The following is a 27706-nucleotide window of genomic DNA, read 5'->3' on the forward strand; positions in this document are numbered from 1 at the left end:
TGTTACCCAGCTGCTGGGTCAAACGTAACAACCCAGTGTTTGGGTAGTTTTCTTGTGTTACCAATTGATAATTGACCCGTTGCAGATCTTGGGTCAGACATAACAACCCAGGGATTGAGTTATTTATCGCAGGCTTTTTGTGACCTCTTCAGGAGAGAGCAGTGCAGCTCACAATTCACAAATACAGGTTTGTATACATTTTATTTTATCGATAAATCGTTATACGCTGATTTCACGCAGCCGTTATTTTGAAATCGAAAGCGAGGCTCCGGTGGGAAGAAAACCGTAAGTGTCGCCTTTAATCATAGGAGAGTCTTGAATGCGATGGCGTTTAATGATGTTGTGTAAATTCTAAAACTGTACATATATTTCTTTCATAATTTAGTCTATATACAGTGAAATTCATTTATAAATAAAATATTTTTTTTATATAAATCAGAAAGTAAAAAAAGAAGCAGGAATGAACTATATACATATCCTATACTGGATATTAACATCCAATAGTGTAAATCGCGGCAGCAGCTTCAGGTTGGTAGTCCAAAGGCATTGTTGTTTATCTTTACTTCCGGGGTTTTTCCCACCGGAGCCTCACTTTCGATTTCAAAATGGCGGCTGCGTGAAATCAGCGTATTGTGCTGTGTGTATAATTTAATTTTATGCAAAGCAACATTCAGGGGCGCGATGTGAGTCACCTACACCAGTGTCACGTGACTCACGTCGGTCTTTTCACGTGATGGAAAAGCCTGGTGCCTTGCATACAATTTTATGATTTCATTCAAAAATATACAGAATATAAATACATATGTTAAAATATATTTCAGCTACGAGTGAAACGCAAGGCGGTGGTCTGAAGTTAGAAGTTCCCCCCCTGAACATGAGACAAATGCCGGCACGAGATCCAGCACCGTTAGGGTGGAAACGAGACAACAGAGACTGGTCGATTACACTTGAATTACATTTTTACATATTTGTTAAACAAGCTTAAATGTTTGCAATATGCATTACAAATTGTAAAATATAGCCTACCGTAAAATGTGATTGAAAATAAAGGAATTATCATGGAGGCCAGTGGTTGTATCAAGTATTTTTAAAAAGTAGAGGATTTAAGTTGATCCCTAGACATTAATACAAGATTTTTTATTTTTATTTTTTTTTAATTGAATTAACTATGCTGGATTAAATCAATCCATTATGCTTGGTAAAATTAACCCAAAATGTGTTTTGTCCTGCATTTACCCAGCCCTTGGGTTGAAAACAACCCAAATTGGGCTGTTTTTAACCAAGTTTCTTTTAGTGTATAGGGACATTTCAAGGCACTCCAGGACACTGTATTTTACCAACTTGCTTAAATTGTACGAAGCATACAAAAACTCAATCGAATCATTAAAAAGCTATTCTAAACATTATCTGAACTTTGAAATGGAAAATCGAATCCAGTTTGCAAATATTACGTGGTGAAGAACTCCATATAAGCGCTGCACAACTAAAAGCCCTACCACCAAAATAACTCAACTTGAAGTTTGGAACAGACAAGTCTGCATTAGATGATCAAGGAATACAGATTATATAAATGAAGATACAAGTCAGATACAATTGACATTGATTTGTCAGTTTTATTGAGAACCTCTTTTGACCTTGAACCATTACAGGACCAAGTGAGGCCTTGCCTTCCCACTGAATGCCTAGAGAGTAGGAAAAGAAAAAAATCCAAGTTAGAGTACTTGAATCATAAGCAACCTTAGAAAGTGCAAACGCTACCAACCTCATAGGGAGAAGCAGGAAATTCACCATCAGGACCACATGTTGAGTCACAGCAACCACAAACTTGGTCATTTCCATCAGCAGCAAACCACCTGGACCAAAACAAAAACATGGAAACTTCAACATGAGAAAACCCACTGGCGAAGGAACAGGACTTGCGGAGCGTCACTGGGCAACGGAGGCAACGAAGCAATCATTGCCTTCAGAATACAGGTTATGTAGATCTGCAAGGGATGACAGACAAGTCACAAAACCAAAGCAGATGGGAGGAGAAGTCAAATTAACTTATGACATTCATAGTACATACTGTTGTGTTTCTATACCGCTGTGAGTCCTTCTACAACATTCCCATAACCTATTACAATCAGAGATTGTCCTTACCTGCTGGTTAAAGATGCAATAAATGGTCTGTGTCCTCGACGGTGTCCGATCCAGTTCAGTCCTGGGTCTGTTTCACTAGGCTTTTGCTTCATATTAATATCTAAACTATAACAAAGTAAAGATACCTCTAGGAAAAAAAACCAAAACAAAAAAAAAAAATTTCGAAAAAGTTTTTCGAATCACCAAAAATTGGTTTCGTTTTACTTAAAGGTTTCAGAATACAAAGACAATAAATTTCACCTCGAAATGCGGCCCCGAGCAACGGGAAACAAAACCTTTTATATGGTTTGATTGGGGCCGTCTTAAGCGTTTAGGGCTGTCCCTTACAATGAAGCAAGTCTTTAAAAGGTAAGATAACTGGCCTGGAATATTCCACAGTTTTAAGGCTATTATGCAATAGACGTGTATATCTCATACATGCCACCTACGCTAAAAAGCTTAATATACATTTTGACCGTTTCTTCACTTGCAGGTGTTAAAACCACAGCTCGCTTCTCACCTCATCACTAACCGTAAGGTAGCCTCTTTCTTAACTCATGTTAAAAGGTCAACTAAGCAGGCATGGCCTTAACACCATGTTGTTCCACCGAACCTATTCAGAGAGATCAAAGGAAACCACAAACACTGGTTGCAAAACAAGCTTGCAACATGCTTCTAGCGCTGGAAGCTTCTTTTGCAAGCAATGACATTTAAACTACAAAACACAGGGCAAGTTCACATCAAGTGATTCGAACTTCTCCTGTAAACAGGATTTCACAATTAGGACATTTAAACTGATTCTCTAACATAACTAGTCGAGTCCCAAAATAGATAAATAGCCCTGGATAAGATGCAGTAGGCATTTTTGAGGAAAAGTACTTCAAGTGTTGTTTCTATATGATTTTTAGGTGCTGAATCCATTTCTGCCGTATAACAAGTTGTAAACATCACGGTTTTGGCATAAACAATAAAAACAAAATGGCTGCAAAAAAAAAAATGCATTTATTGCAGTTTAAACATTAAACATTAGAACAAAACTATGCATTCTCAGAATATTTAAACATGTAAACAATGAAACAACATTAACATGAAAGGGACAGTTTTTAATGGCTGCTGGAATTATGCCAAGGTACCAAGGTACACTGGGAAGCATTTATCAGTGGAAATATGCAATTATGCCCAGCCCGAAGGGGGGGACTTGGAATACACATGACCCCAGGGTGTCAAGCCACAGGTGGAATATTTCAAACCCAGGGGTGGCAAGGTGGCTTGCCGAGGGAAAGACACATGCTCAGAGAGGCTTACAGTGGAATACACACGTGGGGGTCGCCCAGAGGCCGTGTTAGGTGTTGCCCAGCCAGCAGCTCTACAGATGTCTGTTAGCGAGGTGCCATGCGCTAGAGCCCAAGAGGATGCCACACTCCGGGTGGAGTGGGCCGTCACACCAAGGGGGCATGGTCGACCTTGCTGCTGGTTAGCCAAAGCAATGGCGTCCACTATCCAGTGAGACAACCTTTGCTTGGAGAGAGCCTTTCCCTTCAGCTTCGCACCATGACAGACAAAGAGCTGGTCTGAAGTCCTGAAACACTGCGTTCTGTCTACGTAAGCACGGAGGGCGCGTATTGGACAGAGCAGTGCCAAGGCTGGGTCTGTCTCCTCCAAGGGCAGCGCTTGCAGGTTCAGTACCTGGTCTCGAAAGGGTGTGGTGGGAACATTGGGCACATATCCAGGCCGGGGTCTCAGGATCACATAAGTGTTAAATTCCAGGCACGCTTCGTCAACCGAAAATGCCTGCAGGTCCCCTACCCTCTTGATGGAGGCCAATGCAACCAGGAGCGCTGTCTTCATTGACAGGAACTTTAGCTCCACTGATTGCAGAGGCTCAAAGGTAGCACTCTGCAGAGCAGTTAGAACCACTGAGAGGTCCCAAGGAGGGAACGAGAGGAGGGCGAGGAGGATTCAGTCTCCTCACTCCTCTCAGGAACCTGATGATCAGGTCGTGCTTTCCAATGGACTTACCTTCAACTGCGTCGTGATGTGCGGCAATGGTGGCACCATACACTTTCAGGGTGGAGGGAGACAGCCTTCGCTCCAACCCTTCTTGCAGGAAGGAAAGCACGACACTGATCGGGCCTTTCGTGGGTTCTTGAAGTTTAGAAGAACACCAGTTGACGAAGAGGTTCCAATTCAACGCATAGGCATGTCTCGTGGACGATGCTCTAGCGGAAGTGATGGTAACCATCACCGCTGGTGTTAGGGTACTCAAACCTGCCTCGTCCCGTCCAGGAACCACACATGGAGGTTTAAAAGATCGGGACGAGGGTGCCATAGGGTGCCCCGTCCCTGAGAAAGCAGGTTCTTTCTCAGAGGAATTGGCCAGGGAGGTGCTGTCGCGAGGAGTACTAGTTCTGGGAACCAGGTGCGGTTGTGCCAATACGGGGCAACCAAAATTACCTGCTCCTCGTCCTCCCTGATCTTGCGCAAAGTCTTCGCAAGAAGGCTCACTGGGGGAAACGCATACTTGCAGAGGACCCGCGGCCAGCTGTGCGCCACTGCATCCGTGCCGAGCGTGCCCTCGGTCAGAGAATAAAACAGGTCGCAGTGGGACGAGTCGTGGGAGGCAAACAGATCTACCTGTGCGTCCCCGAACTGATCCCAAATCAGCTGAACTGACTGGGGATGGAGTCTCCATTCTCCAGTGAGAGGCCGAAACCGAGACAGATCGGCTGCACGGTTCAGGTCTCCCGGGATATAAATGGCTCGAAGTGACCTCAGATGCTTCTGACTCCATATGAGGAGGTGGCGGGCGAGTTGCGACATACGGCGGGAGTGCAGACCACCTTGTCGCTTGATGTACGCTACTGTTGTGGTATTGTCTGATCGGACTAGTACGTGACGACCCCTGAGCAATGCACAGAAGCGGTGCAGGGCGAGACGTACAGCCAGCAACTCGAGGCAATTGACATGCCAAAGGCGCTGGGGTCTTGTCCAGGAGCCCGCGGCAGCATGTCCATTGCACATGGCACCCCAGCCCATTGTGGAGGCATCTGTTAATACAACAACATGCCAGGAAACTCGTTCTATGGGCACTCCAGCCCATAGAAAACTGAGGTTCGTCCACGGGGTGAAGGTCTGACGGCAGGTCGAAGACACTGCGACTCTGAGCGTGCCATGCCCACCTCGGGACTTGATCACGAAGCCAAAGCTGAAGCGGTCTCATATGAAGCAAACCGAGCGGCGTTACTGTGGCTGCGGATGCCATATGCCCCAGGAGCCTCTGAAATAGTTTCAGTGAAACCGCACTCTTGCCCTCGAACTGACGAAGGCAAGTCAGCAGTGACTGCACGCGCTCGCTCATAAGCTGCGCGCACATGGCGACCGAGTCGATTTCCATACCGAGAAAAGAGATCTTCTGCACAGAGCAGAGTTTGCTCTTCTCCCAGTTGACCCGAAGGCCCAGACAAGCTAGGTGCTGGAGCACTAGGTCCCTGTGTTCGCAAACCTTGTCTCGAGAGTGAGCTAGGATCAGCCAGATCCTGAAGAGGAACAAGGGCTGCCTCGACAACCTTTGTGAAGACGCGAGGAGACAGGGCTAGCCCGAAAGGGAGAACCGCGTACTGGTATATATATATATATACTAGTATGCCTCATTTGCATATGTAAACATGACATTTCAGAAAACTTGTAATACAAAAAATGTCTGTCTCTATGTAAGTGAAAAACTGGAAAGGTTTTATGGTGATATCTAGGGCTGTTTTCGACTAAGGATTTTCATAGTCGAATCTGATTCGTTAGATTTTGCCGTAGTCGACTGATAGTCAAATCTTTTTTTTTCTTTTTTTTTTTTTAGATAGCAGTTAGATTTTTTCCATTTCAAACAAAAGAGCTAAAAAACACATATATATCACACATATATCATAACATTTCATAAACATGAGGAGCAATATGAGAGAGAAATTTGGTGATGGTTGTTTAGGTACATTAAATCACGTAAAGCTTTTTCAAGCCCATGAGAACCGCGTGGAGTCAACTCACAGCAGCTCTGCTGAAAATGTGAAGCAGAAACGCTTAATATCAGATAACGTCCATAATAATTGGACTCTGGGTTCGATTTTTTGACCATTTTCAGTGGTTATGAGGAGCAATATGAGAGGGAAATTTGGTAATCGTTGTTTAGGTACATTAAACAACGTAAAGCTTTTTAACGCACATGAGAACCGTGTGGAGTCAGCTTTTTAACGCACATGAGAACCGTGTGGAGTCAGCTTTTTAACGCACATGAGAACCGTGTGGAGTCAACTCACAGCCGCTCCGCAGCCCTGCTGAAAATGTGAAGCAGAAACGCTTAATATCAGATAACGTCCATAATAATTGGACTCTGGGTTCGATTTTTTTTTATCATTTTAAGTGGTTATGTGGAGCAACATGAGAGGGGAATTTGGTAATCATTGTTTAGGTACATTAAACCATGTAAAGCTTTTAACGCACATGAGAACCGTGTGGAGTCAACTCACAGCCGCTCCGCAGCCCTGCTGAAAATGTGAAGCAGATTTTTGAATACATTTTTATTTATTTACATTAGTAAGCTACAGGACATCGTCTTTCAAAACATGACCTGAAAAAATAAAATAAAAATGGTACCCAGCCCTTCTGAAAATGCGAATGCGTCTCTGTCCCCAGCACATTTCAAACCAAACTGACGCCCATGTATTCGACTATGAGGTTCATAGTCGAATCAGACCTCTCCGAATCGAATCGTCGAATCCTCGACTATTAGAAGTCAGCCCTAGTGATATCTATAACTTAAAAATGTTACCCTATCCACCTGTAGTTTTTCGTCTGTGAATAATGCACCTATTGTTTCGATAACAATTACAAGAAAATGGGACCCTTATTTCAATGTTATACGGTGGATCCTTATTCTGGAGACATTGAACTTTCTAAAAATGTGGTATAACAACTTTTCCTCAAAAATGCCTACAGGGTTACACAATCTTGAAGATTCGGACCTGACTAAACTCCCCTAATGATACCAAGTAATCTTTTATGCAATCTCTCCATCTGCCTGAGAATCCTCATTTTCTGGCGTGGTCTTTCTGGAGTCATGCAACTAAAAGATCGTCCATAGATATTTCAATTTGGTCAGTTACATGAGAGATGTGAAACAGAGACATGTAAATTTAGAAGAGGTTCCAATTTGAGGGATTTATTAGAAGATTTAATATTAAAATCCAATAACATAATACAGAAGGACTGTTGCCTCCCGGAACATAAACGCCTCCAGCTGGAACTGGATCTTGTCAACCTGAGACCGAGGCATGAAGCGGGAGCTGGACGCTGTAGTTTTGGGATCCACAAAGCACCTGGGGCCGTATTCACAAAGCATTTTATCTTACCACTAGGAGTACTCCTAAATCGCACTAAAATATTTTAGCTAGGAGTTTTCTCTTAAAAGTTATTCACAACGCCTTTCAAACCTACTCTTAGTAAAGAAAAATGACAACTCCTAAACTAAGAGTGAGTCTTCGTTGCTATGGATGACGTCATTACTCATGCACGAGCTTGACTGAAGTGACCACCTTGATTGGCTGATGATTGTAACGCGGGAATGATTCCACACTCCTCCCCTACGATGATGAGTGACAGGTGACAGGTCTGAGAATGCGTGCGCTACACAAGTAGTGCGAAGGACGGAAGATGATGAATAACTGAATAAATAGCCTAAATGAATAAAGAGTAAGGCAAAACAAATAGCCTATAGCCTAATGAAACATATGGATTGATGCAATATCTTTGCAACATTATTGAATTAATCTGTCACATATGCCTCTGCCTTACGTTTGCAAAGAGAAGAAAATTTTAATTTGATTCACAATGAAAGGTTACAATTAACATGCAATGAGTAGCCTAGTTTTGGTTGTTGTTGGTGGCGTTATTACACCCCTAGTTATGCCTACAATGCAGAATTGTTCCCTCGCGATTGGAAGCTTCTGTAGCCGCCGCATACGCGTTTCAAAACATCGCAACGTGAAATGCCACAAAAAGCGGTTTGTGAATAGCTCTTAGTGAGTTAAGGGTCCTCTCGACTTCTTTTAAGCTGTCCCAGGCTTAGGTGCTACTTTTAGGGCTAAAATGCTTCGTGAATTACTCTTAGTGAAAAAAATTAGGAGTCCTAAAGTTAGGAGTGACACGCCCATTATTTTTAGGAGTTGCTCCTAAATTCGCCAGTTAGGAGCTACTTTTAGCTTTAAAATTCTTTGTGAATACGGCCCCTGATGACAAAGCAATCACAAAGAGTAACTCATGAATGTCAACTGTAGAGCATCAAGCAACGAGACCTTACCCGTGACTGTTTAAGTTGCTTTTTGTAACCACTTTGTCACAGTCCTACCACATCTAGGGCCATGACCTTACCCATAATTCTCAATGAAGGAAAATCTTGGAAGGGTGTTCACATCAGGTACTTGAGTGGCCACACAGCCGTCCACAAACACACGCAGAGGCACATGATTGTACTGCTTCATTGAAAGAAAAAACCTTTACCAACCCATCATGATCTTCAGGGAGAAGAGCAAGACTTGACCAGCCTCGGTTGATGCATAAGGGACCCATGCTGGCCTCAAGGCATTACTGCTTACATTTTGAAGCCTGCGGTTCATGAAAATATCTATTAAATAGTCTCCCGGTTTCATGAGAAAATGCAGAAAGACACAGATCACTTACCTTTGATAATTTCATTGAACACCAACAATTGCACCATCGGGCTGGGCAATTGGAGTACCTGCAAGCACCTCTGGGGTGTAGGTAAGAGAAGGAGAATCTTTGCTGAAGTAGGTCGTTCATGGACATTTCATCTTTTTTTAAATACTATTTTGGGGTACTGTTTTCCACATACTACATAGGGAAGTATTCAATTTCAGACACCGCTCAGGACTGAAAACCATTGCATTTGCAAAGGAGTACAATCAGGAAAGTCACTAGAAGACTCCACGTTTTAATCTACATTCAGTCACATTTTTATAACCAAACTGACAGTTTTTCAATGATAGAAACTTAATGTCAACTAAAAAAAAAAAAAAAAACCTAAAACAAATGATAGATTAGAGAATTCATAAATACAGAAGAGAGATTGGTATAATCACAAGGGCTTCATGTGATCAAACTTCACTGGAATTAAGTTCACTAACAATTAAGTGCCACAATGTGCATATACACTTCGAATCACAGGAATATGTTAGGGAGACTCCATTGCATTATCACCGCTTCATGGTACAAGGCATTCCCTGCAGAACTCTTCTGGAAGTATTTGCTTGCCAAATTCTTAAGAGCATATATGTTTTTCATTAGGAACTCAGCTGTTAAACTAGTCAAGTAAACTGATGGCTTCAAAAAGCATATACTATACCAATGAACCTTGGAGCTTACAGCAGCTGCATTTAAAATGCTCCATTTAAAATTAACTATGGAGAAAGTTAACTTCTGGAACCATATGGTTGTACGCCACATGGGACTTGAAGAGGTACAGTAGGACTAATCACTGTCACCATATCAGCAGAATGAGGCACTTTCCAATTTAAAATCTGTTAAACCAGACATGAAGCAAAATGACAAGTCAGATACAAGCAAGTATTGGTTTGTCAGTTTTATTGAGAACCTCCCTTTTGCCCTTGAACAATTACAGGACCAAATGAGGCCTTGCCTTCCCACTGAATGCCTAAAAAAAGAGAAAAAGGTTAGAGCACTTCCATCTAAACCATCTAAAGCAACCTTAGAAAGAGCCAACACTACAAACCTCCATAGGGAGAAGCAGCAAATTCACTATCAGGACCACATGTTGAATCACAGCAGGCACAAACTTGGTCATTACCATCAGCAGCAGACCACCTGCAAAAAGACAAAGACATGGAACCTCCAACATGAGCAAAGTCAGCTTAAAAAAAACCTCCAACAACATACCCATTGGCAAAGGAACAGGATTTGCGCTGAGTATCACTGGGTGCAGAAGCAATAGTTGCCTTCAGAATACAGGTTATGTAGATCTGCAAGGGATGACGGACAAGTCACAAAACCAAAGCAGATGGAGGAGAGGTCAGAATAACTCATGATATTCATAATACACACAGAAGGACTGTTGCCCTCATGGAACATGAACGCCTCCAGCTGGAACTGGATCTTGTCAACCTGAGACCGAGGCATGAAGCGGGAGCTGGACGCTGTAGTTTTGGCATCCACAAAGCACCTGACGACAAAAAAAAAAAAAAAAAAAAAAAAGCAACTCATGAATGTCAACTGTAGAGCATCATGCAACTAGACCTTACCCATGACTATGTGACTGCGGTTACAAAAAGCAACTTAAACAGTCCTACCACATCAAGGGCCATGACCTTACCCATAATTCTCAATGAAGGAATATCTTGGAAGGGAGTTCACATCAGGTACTTGAGTGGCCACACAGCGGTCCACAAACACACGCAGAGGCACATGATTGTACTGATACACAGATGCCTCGATGTTAATAACATCACCCAGGAAATAGGAGTATGAAGGCCTCTGATAGGACCAATCATCTACAAAAACAAAACAAAAAGTCAGCCACAGTCGCAAGGTTAAAGGTTTATTTTATTAAAAAAGAAAACCTGTACCAACCCATCATGATCTTCATGGAGAAGAGCAAGACTTCTCCACCAGCCTCGGTTGATGCATAAGGGACCCATGCTGGCCTCAAGGCATCACTGCTTATATTCTGAAGCCTACAGTTTATGAAAGTACACATTAAATGGTCTCCCAGTTGCACAAGCAGTGAAGAGCCAGAGAACTTACCTTTGATAATGGCATTGAATGCCAACAATTGCACCTTCAGACCGGGTAATCGGAGCAGCTGCAAGTGCCTCAGGGGTGTAGGTAAGAGAGAAGGTGTAGACAAGCTCATCCTCATTCATCTGGAAAGAGATTGTGGTTACCGAGAGGATCATCCCAAAGACTCCACATATACCAAGACAGTGCCCTCATATTGCTATAAATGGGAGAAAGTGCTCTGTGCAATATGGTGGTATAATCCACAGAGCAAAAAAAAAAAAAGCCAATAGGTAAATTCACATATCACAGCTGCATTAAGAAGCGCCGGTGTTGCCATATATTGTTTTGGAGACACGCACTTAAGATTAAACATGTGCATTGGCTGCTCCAGAGTAAAAACTAGCTTTAACTATTAGAGCACAAGATTTCTTGTTCTTGTTTCTTAAGCACCATTCATACCATTTAATGGATAGTTCACAGCAGATGTTGGCTTGAAGGGTTATTTATTTAAAGGAAAATAGTTGGAAAACTCTGGATTTCTCCCATTCAAATAGATGGTACCTGGTCTTAGCTGGCCTGGCATTGCAATTACAGCAACTAAAAAGACATTTCTTGAGAGAATTTGGCTATCCTCTGCCACAAATAACCCATTAAGATTTGAGTTCTTACCATCAGTACACTGTTGCAGTCCTGTAATTCATACTCAAAGATGAGCACTCTAGACGCAGGATCCTGACCAACAACAGGACATCCACCTAGAGACAGACCAGTTGGCTGGATCAATTGACCATTGCTGAAGAAGTCCTGCTGGACCTCTACAAGAACCCGGTTCTCGCCGCATTGAACCGCTACGCTGCTGGGAGTCACGGGTTGCCTCAACTGGAAGTCCACCGCCAACTCGCGCTGCACCTCGGGAACAACAGGATACCTCCAATCCAAAGGCTTCACTGGACCCTGCAACAGCTGCTTCTCCTGAGTGCCAAAAGGATCCTGTGCAAAGCTTTTGAAGTCAGGACCCAAAGGACTCTGATACTGAGAAGCCACTTGCAAAGGGTTCCAGGGCCCTAGAGGAGAAAGGCCAGGACTGCTGGAAGATGGATCTGATTTTGGCCCCATGCTTCTTGGACTATGACTGTACCGCAATCTTCCCCAGACATCAGGCAGATCAAATGCAACTACCAAAACCACCACTAACACACCTTTCAGGAACCCCATACTAAAAAACTTTGGCTCAAACACCACAACACACACCAATGCTTGGCTTTGCCATTTTGTACAGCTTTGAGTTAAGGTGGCTCCACCCCTTTGACCTTAATTGATTATCCTTGATTCTCCTCTGGACCTGTTGAGTTTATGCATCTTGGGGACCCACCGCTCTTCACATAGGGGCTGCGTTCGAAACCGCATACTTCCCTACTATTTAGTATGGGAAAAAGAGTAGGCGAGCGAAAAAGTATGTACGAATCCAAAAGAGTAGGCGAGAATTACCTGGGTGACGTACTAATTATCGCGAGATTCGGACTTAAGTGCGTTCGAATATGCCTACTTTCCTACTACATAGTAGGCGAAAACAGTACGTGAAGGAAGCAGTACGTTCGAAACATCAGTATTCATAAAAGAGTAGGCGAGAAGTTCCCGGATGGCTTACTCGCTTCCGCCCAGATTTTTGAGTGTTCAACGATGGATACTCTTCTATCCCAGGAGGCCACGCGAGAGGATACGTCATAAAAAAGAAGAAGAAGGATAGGTCATACTCGAACGTGACGGAAAGGATGACGGACGAGACTCAAATGTGAGTATTACAAATCAAATGATCGCATGTGTTGAACTACTGTACAGTAAACTGTTGCATTGTTGAAGATGTAAAGACGCTATATATTTGTGATTTTGCTGTAAATCACATTTTATTATGTATAGCTAACAGAGAAGCTCCAGTAAGGACACATATGTCTCCAAAGTGGATTTGCATACATTTTAAACCGTATACATCTTAAATACAATTACTAAATGTCTATTTAATATCTGGCAAGAAACTCTTCTATAAGAATTGCAGATTAAATATGAAATAAGCATCTGAGTGATGTATGTGTGTTATTATGTAGAACAAATCTATAAAGTAACTAAACATAAGTTATCTATTTTATTTGTCCATTAGTACTGTTGATAAATTAAGGAACATTTATGTAGGATAAAAAGTTAAAACAACCTCAACATGTAAATGTAGTGTTGAGCTCATAAATCAGAGGTTATGTGAATCATGTCTGGATGTTACAGGGTCAGATGAACAGATGTGTTTATCCGGTGGAGAGTGGCTCATGAAGCTGAATGCTGCCATCAAAGGCTTTGTGACATTACAGAAATGAATAACAACAACTATTTAAATATTAAGTTGTAGTTTATTTTAATTATTGTAATTTCAAACACAGCTATTACAGCACTTTTCTGATTCTTGATTTCTATGCATTTGCTGCACAGCTTTTGTGGAGCAGGACCTGCAAGGGAAGATGATGGTGGCATTTGTGAAAAAAAGCGTTTTTTGTCTTCTAAATAATACTGAAATCAAATGACATTGTGCTGTTAAAATGACTGCTTTTGTGTTATGTTTGTGTATTTTGTAGGATCTGAAATGCCAGCAGGCTGGTGTGAGCACTGAGGATGAGGAGCACAGAGCTGAATCCTGGAGATGGTGCCATGGACGAGTCCCTCCATCACTCCACCTGCCCTCATGAGACCCACCATCACTCCACCTGTCCTTATTGCCTCAGATTGTGAAGCACAACACATCACGCAACAACCTCCGGCACGAAGGCACGGCTCACCTCTGGCGGTCAGCTGATTCATCAGAATAAAGCTGCAGAATGGGAACCGCTGTGCTGAAACGGCAGAAGGATGTGGGGTTCAGCGTCTGTAGCCTACATACATGATTGTAGTTTGAATAAAGCTTTGTTTCATGTGTTGACTTGTATATGCATTTGTTTATTGTGTGATGGTGACTTTGATTCATTCTTTTACTAATTTATTAATATTTCTCATTGTTGTCAGTAAATAAAATACAATTAATTAATGCTTTATTTATTGTTTGAATGAAAATGTAGATGTTTACTATATACACATCTAGAGTGTATTCATGCATAGCTATTTCAAATGACATACATTACATTTTGTTTGTTTAATTGAATTATATAATTTACAGTAAAAAGTAATATAATTAATTGATCAGCATTTATCGTTGTTATTATTGTATGTTTTGGGCTGGGATAGCAATGCAATTCATTCTGGGGTAATATTAATTTTTAATAATGATACTTAAATTTTTCGAGTATAAAATCAACAGTTTTCTCCAAAGGTGAATCTCCCTTTGTGCAGACATTACAAACGCTGAGGAAAACCGTTCTAGGTAGGGCTGTCGAGTAAATGTGAGGTAAATGTATGTATGTATTTATATATATATATATATATATATATATATATATATATATATATATATCATGGGTTTGCAAACATATTATGAGATTTTATACACAGGAAAAAACCTATAAGGTTGAATATCAATATATATTTTCTTAAATAATTAATTATATAATACATTTAAAAAAAAATGCATTTTCTGTTATTTATAGGCCTGAGGGATGAAACGAGAGTTAAATTTAACAAGAAAAAGGAAAACAAAGCAGTAAGCCACTTTTGCTTATGGATGAAAATGTTTGGATATAAAATAAAGAAATTAACAACATATTCAAGAGATGACAATTTTGGGATTTCGTAATAAAAATAAATATCGTTCAGGATAAAACGGTGGGTCACATTAGTAGGGTTAAATATAAGAACTTAAATCAACCCTAAATGTACTCACACAATAAATGGGCAGCAGTTTCTTCAAAAAGACCACAAAATGAGCAAGTTTAATCAATATCATGATATTTACAGACAGATGAATTAAACGTGTCGTTCAAATCTTTTAAGTTGTTGCGCTTGTGATAACGCGTCGTAGGTCACATGATAACGTCAACATGGCAGATGTCCGGTTCTCATTCATACTCAACGAGATCTGGCTATAAAGTACCTACTCTTTTAGCGCTCGTTAAGTAAGTACTCATTGAAATTAAGTACCTACTCATTGAGTATGCGGTTTCGAACGCAGCCTTAGTCTTGTTGCGTCTCAATTTGCCTATTATACTATGCCCTAAAAGTATTAGGCCGTGAGACAGAGGGTTGATCGGTACCATTTTGAGGGATTAAACCGCATGGTGATTTTTGTGTAGGTATATGACCCTGTATTTGAAAAATTTGTGATAGCATTAGATTCAAGGTAGTTTTTGGTTACAGAGGACGATTTTCAAACATATGTCAAGAAAAAGGATAATTTAAATTTGTATAGGAGTTTGTATAAGAGTATTGAGTTTGTACAAATTTGTATAATTTGTATTTGTATAGTATCAGAGCCTGAGGAAGCATGGTGTATGATACACTTGTCTTCTGGCATTGCCTTCTCCTTTTCCATGTTGAAGTGAATAGCACCACCACTAAGCCTGAAACAGCATAAAACATTTGATTATCACACCTCCAGAAAAGTACTTGCACAAAATTCTCAAGTAGAATTCCATGAAAAAGTCCAAATTAGAAAAAGCATGGGATCAAAACACAAAACAAAACAGCCATATCACCATAAACTGTTGTTCAATAGAACGATTTTTTTAAACAATTTTCAACTCAAAGTTTCTCAGCGCCCCAGAGGCCTAGAAAGGTGGTTGACACATCATTTTAAAGCCCCCGACACTGCCTCTTCCAATGCAAAAGACAACCGTTTGGATTATAGGAGCATTTTTCTCTCTTGTAGTCACTGAACACCTTACCTTGAGATAGGATGATATAAGAGTTGATTTCTCATGAAAGCTACCATGGATCGAAATGGATGGATGGAAAGCACACATTTTCCAACACTAGAGATGTGTACCTTCATGAAAATCAAAAAGAAATTGAATCCCTCAAAATGGTACCGGTAGCCCAAATTTGGGGTCCCGTCTCATGGCCTATATGTACTCTTTTTGTGAAAAAAAAAGTACATACTTTTGAGTGTATAACAGAAAAGTAGACAAGCTTTGGAACATACTATCACATCATAAATTAGCTTTTTTAACGATTGCTCTCAATTGCTTAGTTACACGTATCCTGTCACGTAAACTGACCTGTAATTCATCTTGTCAAAGATAAAATCCTCCACATTTAATTTATTTTCCTACTGTATCGGAGAGAAATGCAGAAACACGTTGATCTGCCAGTCGCGGGTCTTTCATGCAGAGGCTCAATGGACTCAATGGCGTCAATGTAAATGCACAATGATGCATTAAAAGTTAATGGCCTAACAGATCTTTATAAAAGTTCACATTGTTGTTGCAGATTAAATATAACACGGACAACCTTAAATAACTATTTTAATCTGCTTAAATGTTGATTATTGGTCACCCAAACCCCTTTATCTAAACCTCTCAACTTAACCAACGGTCGCGCACATCCTCCATGTTTTGTAGTTTTCTGATCACTTTTAACTCGTGTTTGTATTTCTGAACTGAATCCTCCTCCAAAGCGCAATGGGTTGTGGGCAATATTAGCCGTTATAGTGAGCACAGATCCACACTTAGAAAATCGACCAGAAATAGTAGACCATCTGGGGACTTCTGGCATGCTTTTTTCAACATACTATATATGTTTTGGGACACACTTATTTTAATCTCACATACTGTTTAGGATGGATAGTATGGACATTGAGACACAGGGTCAGTCTGTCTTATTTTATAAAAGGGCTGTATCCGAAATCGCATATTTCCCTACTATATAGTTGGCGAAAAACAGTATATGACAAAAGAAGTATGTTCGAATTTACAGAACTCATAAAAGAGTAGGCAAAAAGTACCTGGATGATCTACTACCGGCTAGATTCGAAAGTATTCATTCGATGGACAATTTACTATCCCATGAGGCCTCAGGAGAGGATTTGTGAATGGCAGTGAAGCGACAACTGATGCTGGAAGGTCACATGACAATGATAACATGGTGGATGTAGTATATATGGATTTCATTCATACTACACACACACAATCATACTACACAGAACATACTTTTTAGAGGTTGTGAAATCATTACTTATTCAAAATAAATACCTACTCAAGAGTATGTGATTTCGGATGCAGCCATTGAGCGGACATTTACATGACACCATTTTCAACTAAAAACAGTCAACATTTTATGCATTTTGGCCATTTATTTACATCACAGAGTTTTGGAGGCCTAAAAACGCAAACATTTAAAAACGGGTTTCATAGTGCAAGTTTTTGAAAACAATAACATCATTTTCTGTTTAAACAAAAACTCAAATTTGTGAAAACGATACTTGGTTACTCACGTAACCTCGGTTCTCTCTAGAGAGGGAACGAGTATTGCGTAAGCTTGCTTACGCTGCGGGAAAAGTCTTCTTTTCTCGAGATACTGAAGCCAAAAATGATCCTTAATTTCATATTTTGTCAACGCAGTGCAGCTGCGGGCAGCTGAGCTAGAGCGGCATACTGCACGCTCATTGGCTGCCGCGCGGCAACTGCTTAAGCCTACCAGTGAGCCTGGCGTGACGTCACAGCCCGCCAGAATGGGCGGCGTCAGAGCGTATAGAAGGAAGGCTCGTAGGCTATATTCTCTGTTTTCTGTCGAATGAAGCGACATGAGCTATAGGCTTTAAGCACGGCAGGGAACGCAATACTCGTTCCCTCTCTAGAGAGAACCGAGGTTACGTGAGTAACCAAGTATCGTTCTCTTACGAGAGGTTCTCTCGTATTGCGTAAGCTTGCTTACGCTGCGTGAACCCCTTGTCCACGCCGTGCGCGCCTAATGATCACATATGACTCTTATGAAAAGCATAGAGGTGAAATGACAGGTGGCCAGCGGTGCGGGCCAACACATGTTCATAAGCACACCTAGGGAACACAAGAACGGCAAGAACAGCACGGACAGAAGCGCTTTTTTCAAATATCTCAGATCTAATATAGGTCTGAGCGCTCCGCCCTTCTTGGGTACGAGGAAATAACAGCTGTATAAGCCTGCCTCGGTAACCGGAGGGTGAACTTGTTCTATCGCCCCTTTGTGCAGCAAATTCGCTATTTCTGCGTGAAGCAGATGAGCTGCATCCGCCTTCACTTGAGTCTCGACCTGGGCGCGAAAGCGCGGGGGGCGGCGAGCGAATTGAAGCGAATAGCCCTTTATCACTGTGTTTAGTACCCACTTCGACACTCCCGGAATAGCTTTCCATGCATTCGCACTCATAGCTAGGGGTCGAATCGCCTCCGGGTCCCGCCCGCCGCACAGCGCGGGACAGGGAGCCTGTGGCGGTATGTGTGCGAGTCGCGCAGTGGCAGTGAGGGGAGATGGGGGCTCGCTGATAGCGGCAGCCGGCTGAGTGACGCTGTGAGAGAGCGTTGTGTGTGACGGCTCGCGCCGCGGAAGCGGGGCGGGCTCGTGAGTGTTTACATGAGAGTGTGCGTGCTGTGTAGCGGGCACAGGGCTCTTTGTTAACACACAGCCGGTGGCGGAGTTCTCTGGTCCCTGAATGTGTGAGACAGAGCGAGCACTGTGTAGGTGTGAGCACTGGGGCGTGGGCACGTGACCTACAACTAACACTCGAGCGGCCGTAGCGCGCTTTATGTGAGTGCACTCTGTGGGGTACACAGGGGAGATTGTGCTTGTGTGTAGCAATGAACACTGGGACGTGGGCATGTTTACTACACTCATAACACTGACGGCGTGAGCCGAATGACCAGATTTTACAGTCTTTATTTGATTTATCTGGGTCGCCGTAAAAACGGCGTTTGTGTGCAGGCGAGAGAGTTGAGAAACTGGCTCGTTGGCTGCGGTGGACACTACTGCAGTAGCCTTTGTCAAGGGGACTGGCAGAGGGATACAAGTTAGCTTTGACGGCGGTCCGGCCGCGGCGGGACTCAACCGTCTTTTGAGACGCTGTCCCTCGCTGTCCGACGCCATTAACGAGCACGTGTCCAGTAGCGCGTCATCATCCGCTTCATCCCCTGAGGCGACGGCATCGAGGGCGAGAGCCGTCGGCTGCGCGTTGGGAATTTACTTTGCAACCATTAAAAAAAAAAACAAAAAAAAACTCTATAGTATGAATGAAATTCAGACCATACTACATCTTCCATGTAATGGTTTGTGACCTACCAGCACCAATTGCGTCACTTTACTGGTATTCATAAATCCTCTCCCATGGCCTCATGGGAGAGTGAAGTGTCCATTGAATGCAAGGGGGCAGGGTTTTCTATTATTTTGAATAGAATTTGAATAGCCGCCATTTGCTAGCAGACCCCCACCTGCTGTTAGCATCCCATTGACTCCCATTCATTTTGGCGTCACTTTGACAGCAAATAACTTCACATCTGAGGTGTTTTAATGACTCCATTTGTCCATTATTTTTTTCTAAAGAAACAAAAATGTATAAAAGGCTTCTTTACCTTGTAGCTTATGTTATGGCCCCGTAGAAGCAATTTTTGTAAAAATAGGCTAACGATTGCGTCATAACCACGCGACTCTGTCGCACAGTAGAGAATTACCGTATGGACAGGAGGAGAAGCTTGCACGCAATCGGGGAGACGTGGAGGCAAAGTGACAAAATTAATCAGAATACTTAGCAAAAGTTTCTCCTGCTCTTAGCTCATGGACAGCTCCTACTCGCACTCTCCATCTCTGCAAGTTTCAGAAGGGAATGATTCAGATTTCTCTCGGCACGGCTACTAGAAGACAGACGGGTTGCTCACGTCATATCTACGTCGTCAAGCTCAGTTTGAGTCTGCGCAGTACGCTCGACCCCCAGGAAGTAAGAGTTTCTAATTGACTTCACTTTGTCTCCGTTGAATCCAATGGGGTCGCTGTGTCCATTTCTTTTACTGTCTATGATTGAATACACACTTCATAATTTTCACAGAAGTAATAGGTAATTCGTGGACTTTTCACCTACTGTTTTTCAAATACTACCTATTCAGACATATTTTGGCATAATGCATTTCCACAATCTACATAATAGGGAAGTACTTGATTTGACAGCTCAGGACTAAACCACTGCATTAGCAAATGAGAACATGGTATGTGGGACTTGAAGCAAAATGACAAGTCAGAAACAAGCAAGGATTGGTTTGTCAGTTTTATTGAGAACCTCCCTTTTGCCATTGAACCATTACAGGACCAAGTGAGGCCTTGCCTTCCCACTGAATGCCTAGAGAGAAGAAAGCCAAGTTAGAGCACTTTGGGGGGGGGGGGGGGGCAACCTTAGAAAGAGCAAACACTACCAACCTCCATAGGGAGAAGCAGCAAATTCAGGACCACATGTTGAGTCACAGCAACCACAGACTTGGTCATTACCATCAGCAGCAATCCACCTGCAAAAAGACAGGACATGGAACCTTCAACATGAGCAAAGTCCATCAAAAAAAAAAAAAAAAAAAAAAAAAAAAAAAAAAAAAGTACCCATTGGCAAAGGAACAGGATTTGCGCTGAGCATCACTGGGTGCAGAAGCAATAGTTGCCTTCAGAATACAGGTTATGTAGATCTGCAAGGGATGACAGACAAGTCACAAAACCAAAGCAGACCAGAAGAGAAACCAAGTTAACGCATGATATTCATAATACATACAGAAGGACTGTTGCCCTCATGGAACATAAACGCCTCCAGCTGGAACTGGATCTTGTCAACCTGAGACCGAGGCATGAAGCGGGAGCTGGATGCTGTAGTTTTGGCATCCACAAAGCACCTGATGACAAAGCAATCACAAAGAGTAACTCATGAATGTCAACTGTAGAGCATCAAGCAACTAGACCTTACACATCTAGGGCCATGACCTTACCCATAATTCTCAATGAAGGAATATCTTGGAAGAGAGTTCACATCAGGTACTTGAGTGGCCACACAGCGGTCCACAAACACACGCAGAGGCACATGATTGTACTGATACACAGATGCCTCGATGTTAATAACATCACCCAGGAAATAGGAGTATGAAGGCCTCTGATAGGACCAATCATCTACACAAGTAAAAAAAAATATAATATATATTTTTTAAATTCACAGCCACAATAGCAAGGGTAAAGGTGCGGTTTATTGACAAACAACCTGTACCAACCCATCATGATCTTCAGGGAGAAGAGCAAGACTTCTTCACCCGCCTCGGTTGAGGCATAAGGGACCCATGTTGGCCTCAAGGTGTCACTGCTTACATTTTGAAGCCTGCGGTTCATGAAAGTACCCATTAAATGGTCTCCCAGTCACTTGAGAAAGTGCAGAAAGTAACAGAGCTCACTTACCTTTGATAATGGCATTGAACACCAACAATTGCACCTTCGGACCGGGTAATCGGAGCAGCGGCAAGCGCCTCAGGGGTGTAGGTAAGAGAGAAGGTGTAGACAAGCTCATCCTCATTCATCTGGAAAAGGATTGTGGTTACCAAGAGGGCCATCCCAGAGACTTCACATATACCAAGACAGTGCCCTCATAATGCTACAAATGGGAAAGTGCTCGGTGCAATAGTGGAATGACTCCTAAATAAGAGCATCAAAATGTTGTTGGTTTGAAGGGTTATTTAAAGGCAAGTAGTTTGAAAACTCAGGATTTCCACATTCAAATAAATAGTACCGGGTTGTCATTTGCAATGCCAGGGCAGCGAAGACCAAATAAACTGACTTTCCTTGAAAGATTTTGGCTATCCTCTGCCACACCAAGATAACCCATTAAGTTTCATGAGTTCTTACCATCAGCACACTGTTGCAGTCCTGTAATTCATAGTCAAAGATGAGCACTCTAGACACAGGATCCTGACCAACAACAGGACATCCACCTAGAGACAGACCAGTTGGCTGGATCAACTGACCATTGCTGAAAAAGTCCTGCTGGACCTCTACAAGAACCCGGTTCTCGCCGCATTGAACCGCTACGCTGCTGGGAGCCACGGGTTGCATCAACTGGAAGTCCACCGCCAACTCGCGCTGCACCTCGGGAACAATGGGATACCTCCAATCCAAAGGCTTCACTGGACCCTGCAACAGCTGCTTCTCCTGAGTGCCAAAAGGATCCTGTGCAAAGCTTTTGAAGTCGGGACCCAAAGGACTCTGATACTGAGAAGCCACTTGCAAAGGGTTCCAGGGCTCTAGAGGAGAAAGGCCAGGACTTCTGGAAGATGGATCTGATTTTGGCCCCATGCTTCTTGGTCTATGACTGTACCTTAAACTTCCCAAGACATCAGGCAGATCAAATGCAACAACCATCACCAAGACAACTTTCAGAAACCCCATCCTAACAAACTTTGACTCAAACACCACAACACACACCAGTACTTGGCTTTGCCATTATGTACACCTTTGAATTGAGGTGGTTCCACCCCTTTTACCTCAATTGATTACCTTTTATTCGCCTCTGGACCTGTAGAGTTTATGCATCTCGGGCACCCACCGCTCTTCACATTCTGTATGTCTCTCTTATCTGACACATTAAGGGAGGTATTTACATGACACCATTTTCAACTAAATCTTTTTATGCATTTTGTTCATTTACACAACAACAGCGTTTTGGGGGCCTAAAACTCAAAGTTTTGAAAACTGGTTTCAAAGTGCAAGTATTTGAAGCCGATAACATTATTGTGTCCGTCTAAACTACAAAAACATGAATTTATGAAAGCGGTGATGTTATGCGCATGCGTATTACGTGTTCAGTCTATAGGCGTGTAGTGTTTCTTTACAAAGTGTCATTGCCAACTACTGGCCTGGCAGCAGAATACAGCATTTGTAGTCGTTTTCACAGATCCTTGTGAACCCCGATCATTTTGACAACATTGTTGTCTGTACCCAAAACATTTAAAAATGCAAAGGAAAACCTTTCTTATTTTAAGTACAATGTTGTCATGTAAACATGCCCTTAGTTCAGTTATTGGAGTTCTAGCCTAATGAGTTGATGATCTGAATCAGGTGTGTTAAATAAGAGAGACACACTTTGGCTATGTTCACACTGTCAGTCCAAATCTGATTATTTGTGTAACCGGTTGGAATCTGAACTAAAATGATTGATGTCCACATTGTGCATTGCAACTAATTCAGATCTGATTTGTGTATCCATGCCGCTCTTTCACTTTCTGAAATATCTGCATTGATTTCTATGGAAATTACATCGCGTTGGTAAGCATATACGCCCAAAAAACACAACTGCAACATAGGGGTCTGCAATACAGATGTTGTCTTATTTACAACATGTAGGCTACTAGCCACTGCGGTGGACTACTGTATCTTCTTAGGCCGTGGCAGAATCATAGGAGGCTGGTATGAACAGCTTTATTCCATGCTGTCATCGCCACTGGTCTCAAACCATGTCTTCATTATGTTGTCATTTTCTGCTCATTGAGCACTTTACAACAATCTTGTTTCTACAGGGACTTTCAGCATGTTTCTTAATACAGCATCTGATGTTTACATTGTGTGGCATGAGAAAGTTGCATAAATCACATGAAATCTAATCAGAGCAGTCAGATTTAAACTGATTTACAGAAATGTTATTCAAATCAGATTTTAAACAATGAAATGAAGCTTGAAACAGATTTGTAAAAAAAAAAAAAAAAAAAAGATTTGTATATTCACACTTGCTAATTTTTATTCTATTAAGATTAGGACTGACAGTCTTAAAATAGCTAAGATGTGCAGATGAGTGGATCCCTTGGACCAGGACTGAAAAGCCACTGCATTAGCAAATGAGAGTTCTAGAAAGTCACTAGAGGGCTTTAAAATATCTACATTCATTCACAATTTTACAATCAAGAAACTGACAGCTAGTCAAAGATAACTCGTCAACTAACGAGCACATGAGTGCAAACAAATGATAGACTAGTTTCATGTACACTAAAAAATACAGGTCAGAAATAAAAGTTCAGTTTTGTATAACCACTACAGCTTAATAGGATTAAAGTTCAGTGGAAACTGATTACAAACAATTAAGTGTCACAATATGCACAAACACTGAGAGCACAGGAATATTATAGGTAGTCCAACTTCATTGCATCTGCAGTACTTAATGAGACAAGGTGTTCCTTGCAGAGCGCTTTTGGAATTATTTGGAATTCTTGAGAGCATCATGGGTAATTATTTTCACCAGGAAATTTACAGTTAAACAAAGCAACAAACTGATGACTTCAAAAAGTATATCAATTAACTTGGTCTTACACTAGCAGCCTTTTTTAATTACTTATGGAGAAAAACCTTTGCAAGTCCCATATAACAATGCAGCCAAAGGGTTGCAGGCCATATGGGACTTACAAAATGTACAATAGGACTGTTTCACCACATTGGCAGAATGAGGCACTTCCAATTAAAATGTTAAACCAGATATGACATGAAATGAGAAGTCAGATGCAAGCATGGATTGGTTTGCCAGTTTTATTGAGAACCTCCCTTTTGCCCTTGAACCATTACAGGACCAAGTGAGGCCTTGCCTTCCCACTGAATGCCTAGAGAGAAGAAAAGCCAAGTTAGAGCACCTTAAAACAAATACACACAAAAAAAAAAAAACGCTTCACAAACCTCCATAGGGAGAAGCAGCAAATTCACCATCAGGACCACATGTTGAGTCACAGCAGTCACAAACTTGGTCATTTCCATCAGCAGCAGACCACCTGCAAAAAGACAAAGACATGAAACCTCCAACAGAAAAGAAAAGTCAACTTAAATAAACCCCCCAAAAAAACCCATGTACCCATTGGCAAAGGAACAGGATTTGCGCTGAGCATCACTGGGTGCAGAAGCAATAGTTGCCTTCAGAATACATGTTATGTAGATCTGCAAGGGATGACAGACAAGTCACAAAACCAAAGCAGATGGAGGAGAAGTCAGAATAACTCATATTCATAGTACATACAGAAGGACTGTTGCCCTCCCGGAACATAAACGCCTCCAGCTGGAACTGGATCTTGTCAACCTGAGACCGAGGCATGAAGCGGGAGCTGGACGCTGTAGTTTTGGCATCCACAAAGCACCTGACAAAAAAAAAAAAAAAAAAAAAAAAAAAAAAAAAAAAAAAAAAAAAAAAGGAACTCATGAATGTCAACTGTAGAGCATCATGCAACTAGACCTTACCCATGACTATGGTTACAAAAAGTAACATAAACAGTCCTACCACATCAAGGGCCATGACCTTACCCATGATTCTCAATGAAGGAATATCTTGGAAGGGAGTTCACATCAGGTACTTGAGTGGCCACACAGCGGTCCACAAACACACGCAGAGGCACATGATTGTACTGCTTCACAGATGCCTCGATGTTAATAACGCCACCCAGGAAATAGGAGTATGAAGGCCTCTGATAGGACCAATCATCTAAAAAAAAAAAAAAAAAAAAAAAAAACACTTAGGCACAACCACAATAGCAAGGGTAAATGTTAATTTTATTGAAAGAAAACCTGTACCAACCCATCATGATCTTCAGGGAGAAGAGCAAGACTTCTCCACCAGCCTCGGTTGATGCATAAGGGACCCATGTTGGCCTCAAGGCATCAGTGCTCACATTCTGAAGCCTACAGTTTATGAAAGTACACATTAAATGGTCTCCCAGTTGCACGAGAGAGAGTGCAGAAAGTCACAGAGATCACTTACCTTTGATAATGGCATTGAACACCAACAATTGCACCTTCGGAACGGGTAATCGGAGTACCTGCAAGCGCCTCAGGGGTGTAGGTAAGAGAGAAGGTGTAGACAAGCTCATCCTCATTCATCTGGAAAAAGATTGTGGTCACCAAGAGGGTCATCCCAGAGACTTCACATATACCAAGACAGTGCCCTCATAATGCTATGAATGGGAGAAGGTGCACTGTGTAATATGGTAGAATTCCTGAAGAGCAAATCACCAATTAATCAAGTCTTCACATCACTACAGCTGCCCTCAGAAGCTCCAGTGTTGCCAGAGATAGTCAATGTTTTGGAGACATGCACATTGGCTGTTCCTGGGTAAAAACTAGCTTTAACACTTACGGCCCAAGATTTGTTCTGGTTTTTTAAGCTCCTTTCATACCAGTTGTTGGATAGTTTACCTGAATAACCCTTGAAGGGTTATTTAAAAAAGGCAAGTAGCTTGAAAATTCAGGATTTAACAATTTAAATAAATAGTACTTGGTCTTAGCTGCCCTGGCATTGCAAATGACAACCAAGTTAACTAACTTTCCTTGAAAGATTTTGGCTCTCTTCTGCCACACCAATATAACCCATTAAGATTTATGAGTTCTTACCATCAGTACACTGTTGCAGTCCTGTAATTCATACTCAAAGATGAGCACTCTAGACGCAGGATCCTGACCAACAACAGGACATCCACCTAGAGACAGACCAGTTGGCTGGATCAACTGACCATTGCTGAAAAAGTCCTGCTGGACCTCTACAAGAACCCGGTTCTCGACGCATTGAACCGCTACGCTGCTGGGAGTCACGGGTTGCCTCATCGGCAAGTTCCCCGCCAACTCACGCTGCACCTCAAGAACAGTGGGATACCTCCAATCCAAAGGCTTCACTGGACCCTGCAACAGCTGCTTCTCCTGAGTGCCAAAAGGATCCTGTGCAAAGCTTTTGAAGTCAGGACCCAAAGGACTCTGATACTGAGAAGCCACTTGCAAAGGGTTCCAGGGCCCTAGAGGAGAAAGGCCAGGACTTCTGGAAGATGGATCTGATTTTGGCCCCATGCTTCTTGGACTATGACTATACCTCAAACTTCCCCAGACATCAGGCAGATCAAATGCAACTACCAAAACCACCACTAACACACCTTTCAGAAATCCCATACTAAAAAACTTTGACTCAAACACCACAACACACACCAATGCTTGGCTTTGCCATTTTGTACAGCTTTGAGTTAAGGTGGCTCCACCCCTTTTACCTTAATTGATTATCCTTGATTCTCCTCTGGACCTGTAGAGTTTATGCATTTTGGGGACCCACCGCTCTTCACATTTTGTCTTGCTGCGTCTTAATTCGCCTACTTATACTATGCCCTAACAGTATGTACTCTTTTTGTGAAAAAAAGTACATACTTTTGAGTGTATAACAGAAACGTTTTTAACGATCGCTCTCAATCGTTTAGTTACAAGTATCCTGTCACGTAAACTGACCTGTAATTCATCTTGTCAAAGATAAAATCCTCCACATTTAATTTATTTTCCTACTGTATCAGAGAGAAATGCAGAAACACGTTGATCTGCCAGTCGCGGTTCTTTCATGCAGAGGCTCTCCTCATATTAATGCACAATGATGCATTTAAAAGTTAATGGCCTAACAGATCTTTATAAAAGTTCACATTGTTGTTGCAGATTAAATATAACACGGACAACCTTAAATAACTATTTTAATCTGCTTAAATGTTGATTATTGGTCACCCAAACCCCTTTATCTAAACCTCTCAACTTAACCAACGGTCGCGCACATCCTCCATGTTTTGTAGTTTTCTGATCACTTTTAACTCATGTTTGTATTTCTGAACTGAATCCTCCTCCAAAGCGCAATGGGTTGTGGGCAATATTAGCCGTTATAGTGAGCACAGATCCACACTTAGAAAATCGACCAGAAATAGTAGACCATCTGGGGACTTCTGGCATGCTTTTTTCAACATACTATATATGTTTTGGGACACACTTATTTTAATCTCACATACTGTTTAGGATGGATAGTATGGACATTGAGACACAGGGTCAGTCTGTCTTATTTTATAAAAGGGCTGTATCCGAAATCGCA

General features: G+C 42.0%; 3 protein-coding genes across 5 annotated transcripts; all 3 read right to left on the bottom strand.

The window, feature by feature from the left end:
• Positions 1 to 1590: 1590 nt before the first annotated feature.
• On the bottom strand, positions 1591 to 22357 carry LOC308680012 (zona pellucida sperm-binding protein 3-like). 2 transcript variants are annotated; one of them, XM_081347895.1, is made up of 8 exons: positions 21709 to 22314; positions 21265 to 21383; positions 21084 to 21187; positions 20808 to 20985; positions 20597 to 20714; positions 20431 to 20513; positions 1763 to 1853; positions 1591 to 1682 (listed from the first exon to the last, which is right to left on the bottom strand). In XM_081347895.1, exons 1-8 carry the CDS (start codon positions 22246 to 22248, stop codon positions 1644 to 1646), a joined length of 1272 nt encoding a protein of 423 aa, XP_081204021.1. In that variant the 5' UTR covers positions 22249 to 22314; the 3' UTR covers positions 1591 to 1643. The 2 variants fall into 2 exon arrangements, with proteins under 2 accessions (XP_081204021.1, XP_081204020.1); XM_081347894.1 differs by lacking the exons at positions 1591 to 1682; positions 1763 to 1853 and adding exons at positions 19959 to 20179; positions 20257 to 20342 and having other exon boundaries at positions 21709 to 22357.
• LOC308680006 (zona pellucida sperm-binding protein 3-like) lies at positions 9749 to 22280 on the bottom strand. Of its 2 annotated transcripts, XM_081347887.1 has the most exons (9): positions 22259 to 22280; positions 11587 to 12141; positions 10942 to 11060; positions 10768 to 10871; positions 10511 to 10688; positions 10243 to 10360; positions 10078 to 10160; positions 9914 to 10005; positions 9749 to 9835 (listed from the first exon to the last, which is right to left on the bottom strand). In XM_081347887.1, the coding sequence occupies exons 2-9, from the start codon at positions 12130 to 12132 to the stop codon at positions 9765 to 9767; spliced, it is 1311 nt and encodes a 436-aa protein (XP_081204013.1). In that variant the 5' UTR covers positions 12133 to 12141; positions 22259 to 22280; the 3' UTR covers positions 9749 to 9764. The 2 variants fall into 2 exon arrangements, with proteins under 2 accessions (XP_081204013.1, XP_081204012.1); XM_081347886.1 differs by lacking the exon at positions 22259 to 22280 and having other exon boundaries at positions 11587 to 12199.
• Positions 22358 to 23261: 904 nt separating the features above from the next.
• LOC308680009 (zona pellucida sperm-binding protein 3-like) lies at positions 23262 to 26871 on the bottom strand. The gene is made up of 8 exons (XM_081347890.1): positions 26215 to 26871; positions 25586 to 25704; positions 25403 to 25506; positions 25132 to 25309; positions 24851 to 24968; positions 24689 to 24771; positions 24517 to 24608; positions 23262 to 24443 (listed from the first exon to the last, which is right to left on the bottom strand). The coding sequence occupies exons 1-8, from the start codon at positions 26758 to 26760 to the stop codon at positions 24373 to 24375; spliced, it is 1311 nt and encodes a 436-aa protein (XP_081204016.1). The 5' UTR covers positions 26761 to 26871; the 3' UTR covers positions 23262 to 24372.
• Between the last annotated feature and the right edge of the window lie 835 nt (positions 26872 to 27706).

Source organism: Scardinius erythrophthalmus (genome assembly GCF_964197995.2).
Source record: "Scardinius erythrophthalmus genome assembly, chromosome: 19".
Lineage (NCBI taxonomy): Eukaryota > Metazoa > Chordata > Actinopteri > Cypriniformes > Leuciscidae > Scardinius > Scardinius erythrophthalmus.

Bases quoted from the DNA above. Each gene is read 5' to 3' on its own strand.
- LOC308680012 (XM_081347894.1), bottom strand. From the start codon at position 22,248: ATGGGGTTTCTGAAAGTTGTCTTGGTGATGGTTGTTGCATTTGATCTG. The intron at 21,384-21,708 runs GTAAGAACTCAT...ATCCTTTTCCAG, and splicing joins ACTGCAACAGTGTGCTGATG to ATGAATGAGGATGAGCTTGT. The intron at 20,180-20,256 runs GTTGGTAGTGTT...TCTTCTCTCTAG, and splicing joins TGCTGCTTCTCCCTATGGAG to GCATTCAGTGGGAAGGCAAG.
- LOC308680006 (XM_081347887.1), bottom strand. From the start codon at position 12,132: ATGGGGTTCCTGAAAGGTGTGTTAGTGGTGGTTTTGGTAGTTGCATTT. The intron at 10,361-10,510 runs GTAAGGTCATGG...TTTTGTCGTCAG, and splicing joins TCCTTCATTGAGAATTATGG to GTGCTTTGTGGATGCCAAAA. The intron at 10,161-10,242 runs GTGTGTATTATG...CATCCCTTGCAG, and splicing joins ATGAGGGCAACAGTCCTTCT to ATCTACATAACCTGTATTCT.
- LOC308680009 (XM_081347890.1), bottom strand. From the start codon at position 26,760: ATGGGATTTCTGAAAGGTGTGTTAGTGGTGGTTTTGGTAGTTGCATTT. The intron at 25,507-25,585 runs GTAAGTGATCTC...CATAAACTGTAG, and splicing joins GTTCAATGCCATTATCAAAG to GCTTCAGAATGTGAGCACTG. The intron at 24,969-25,131 runs GTAAGGTCATGG...TTTTTTTGTCAG, and splicing joins TCCTTCATTGAGAATCATGG to GTGCTTTGTGGATGCCAAAA.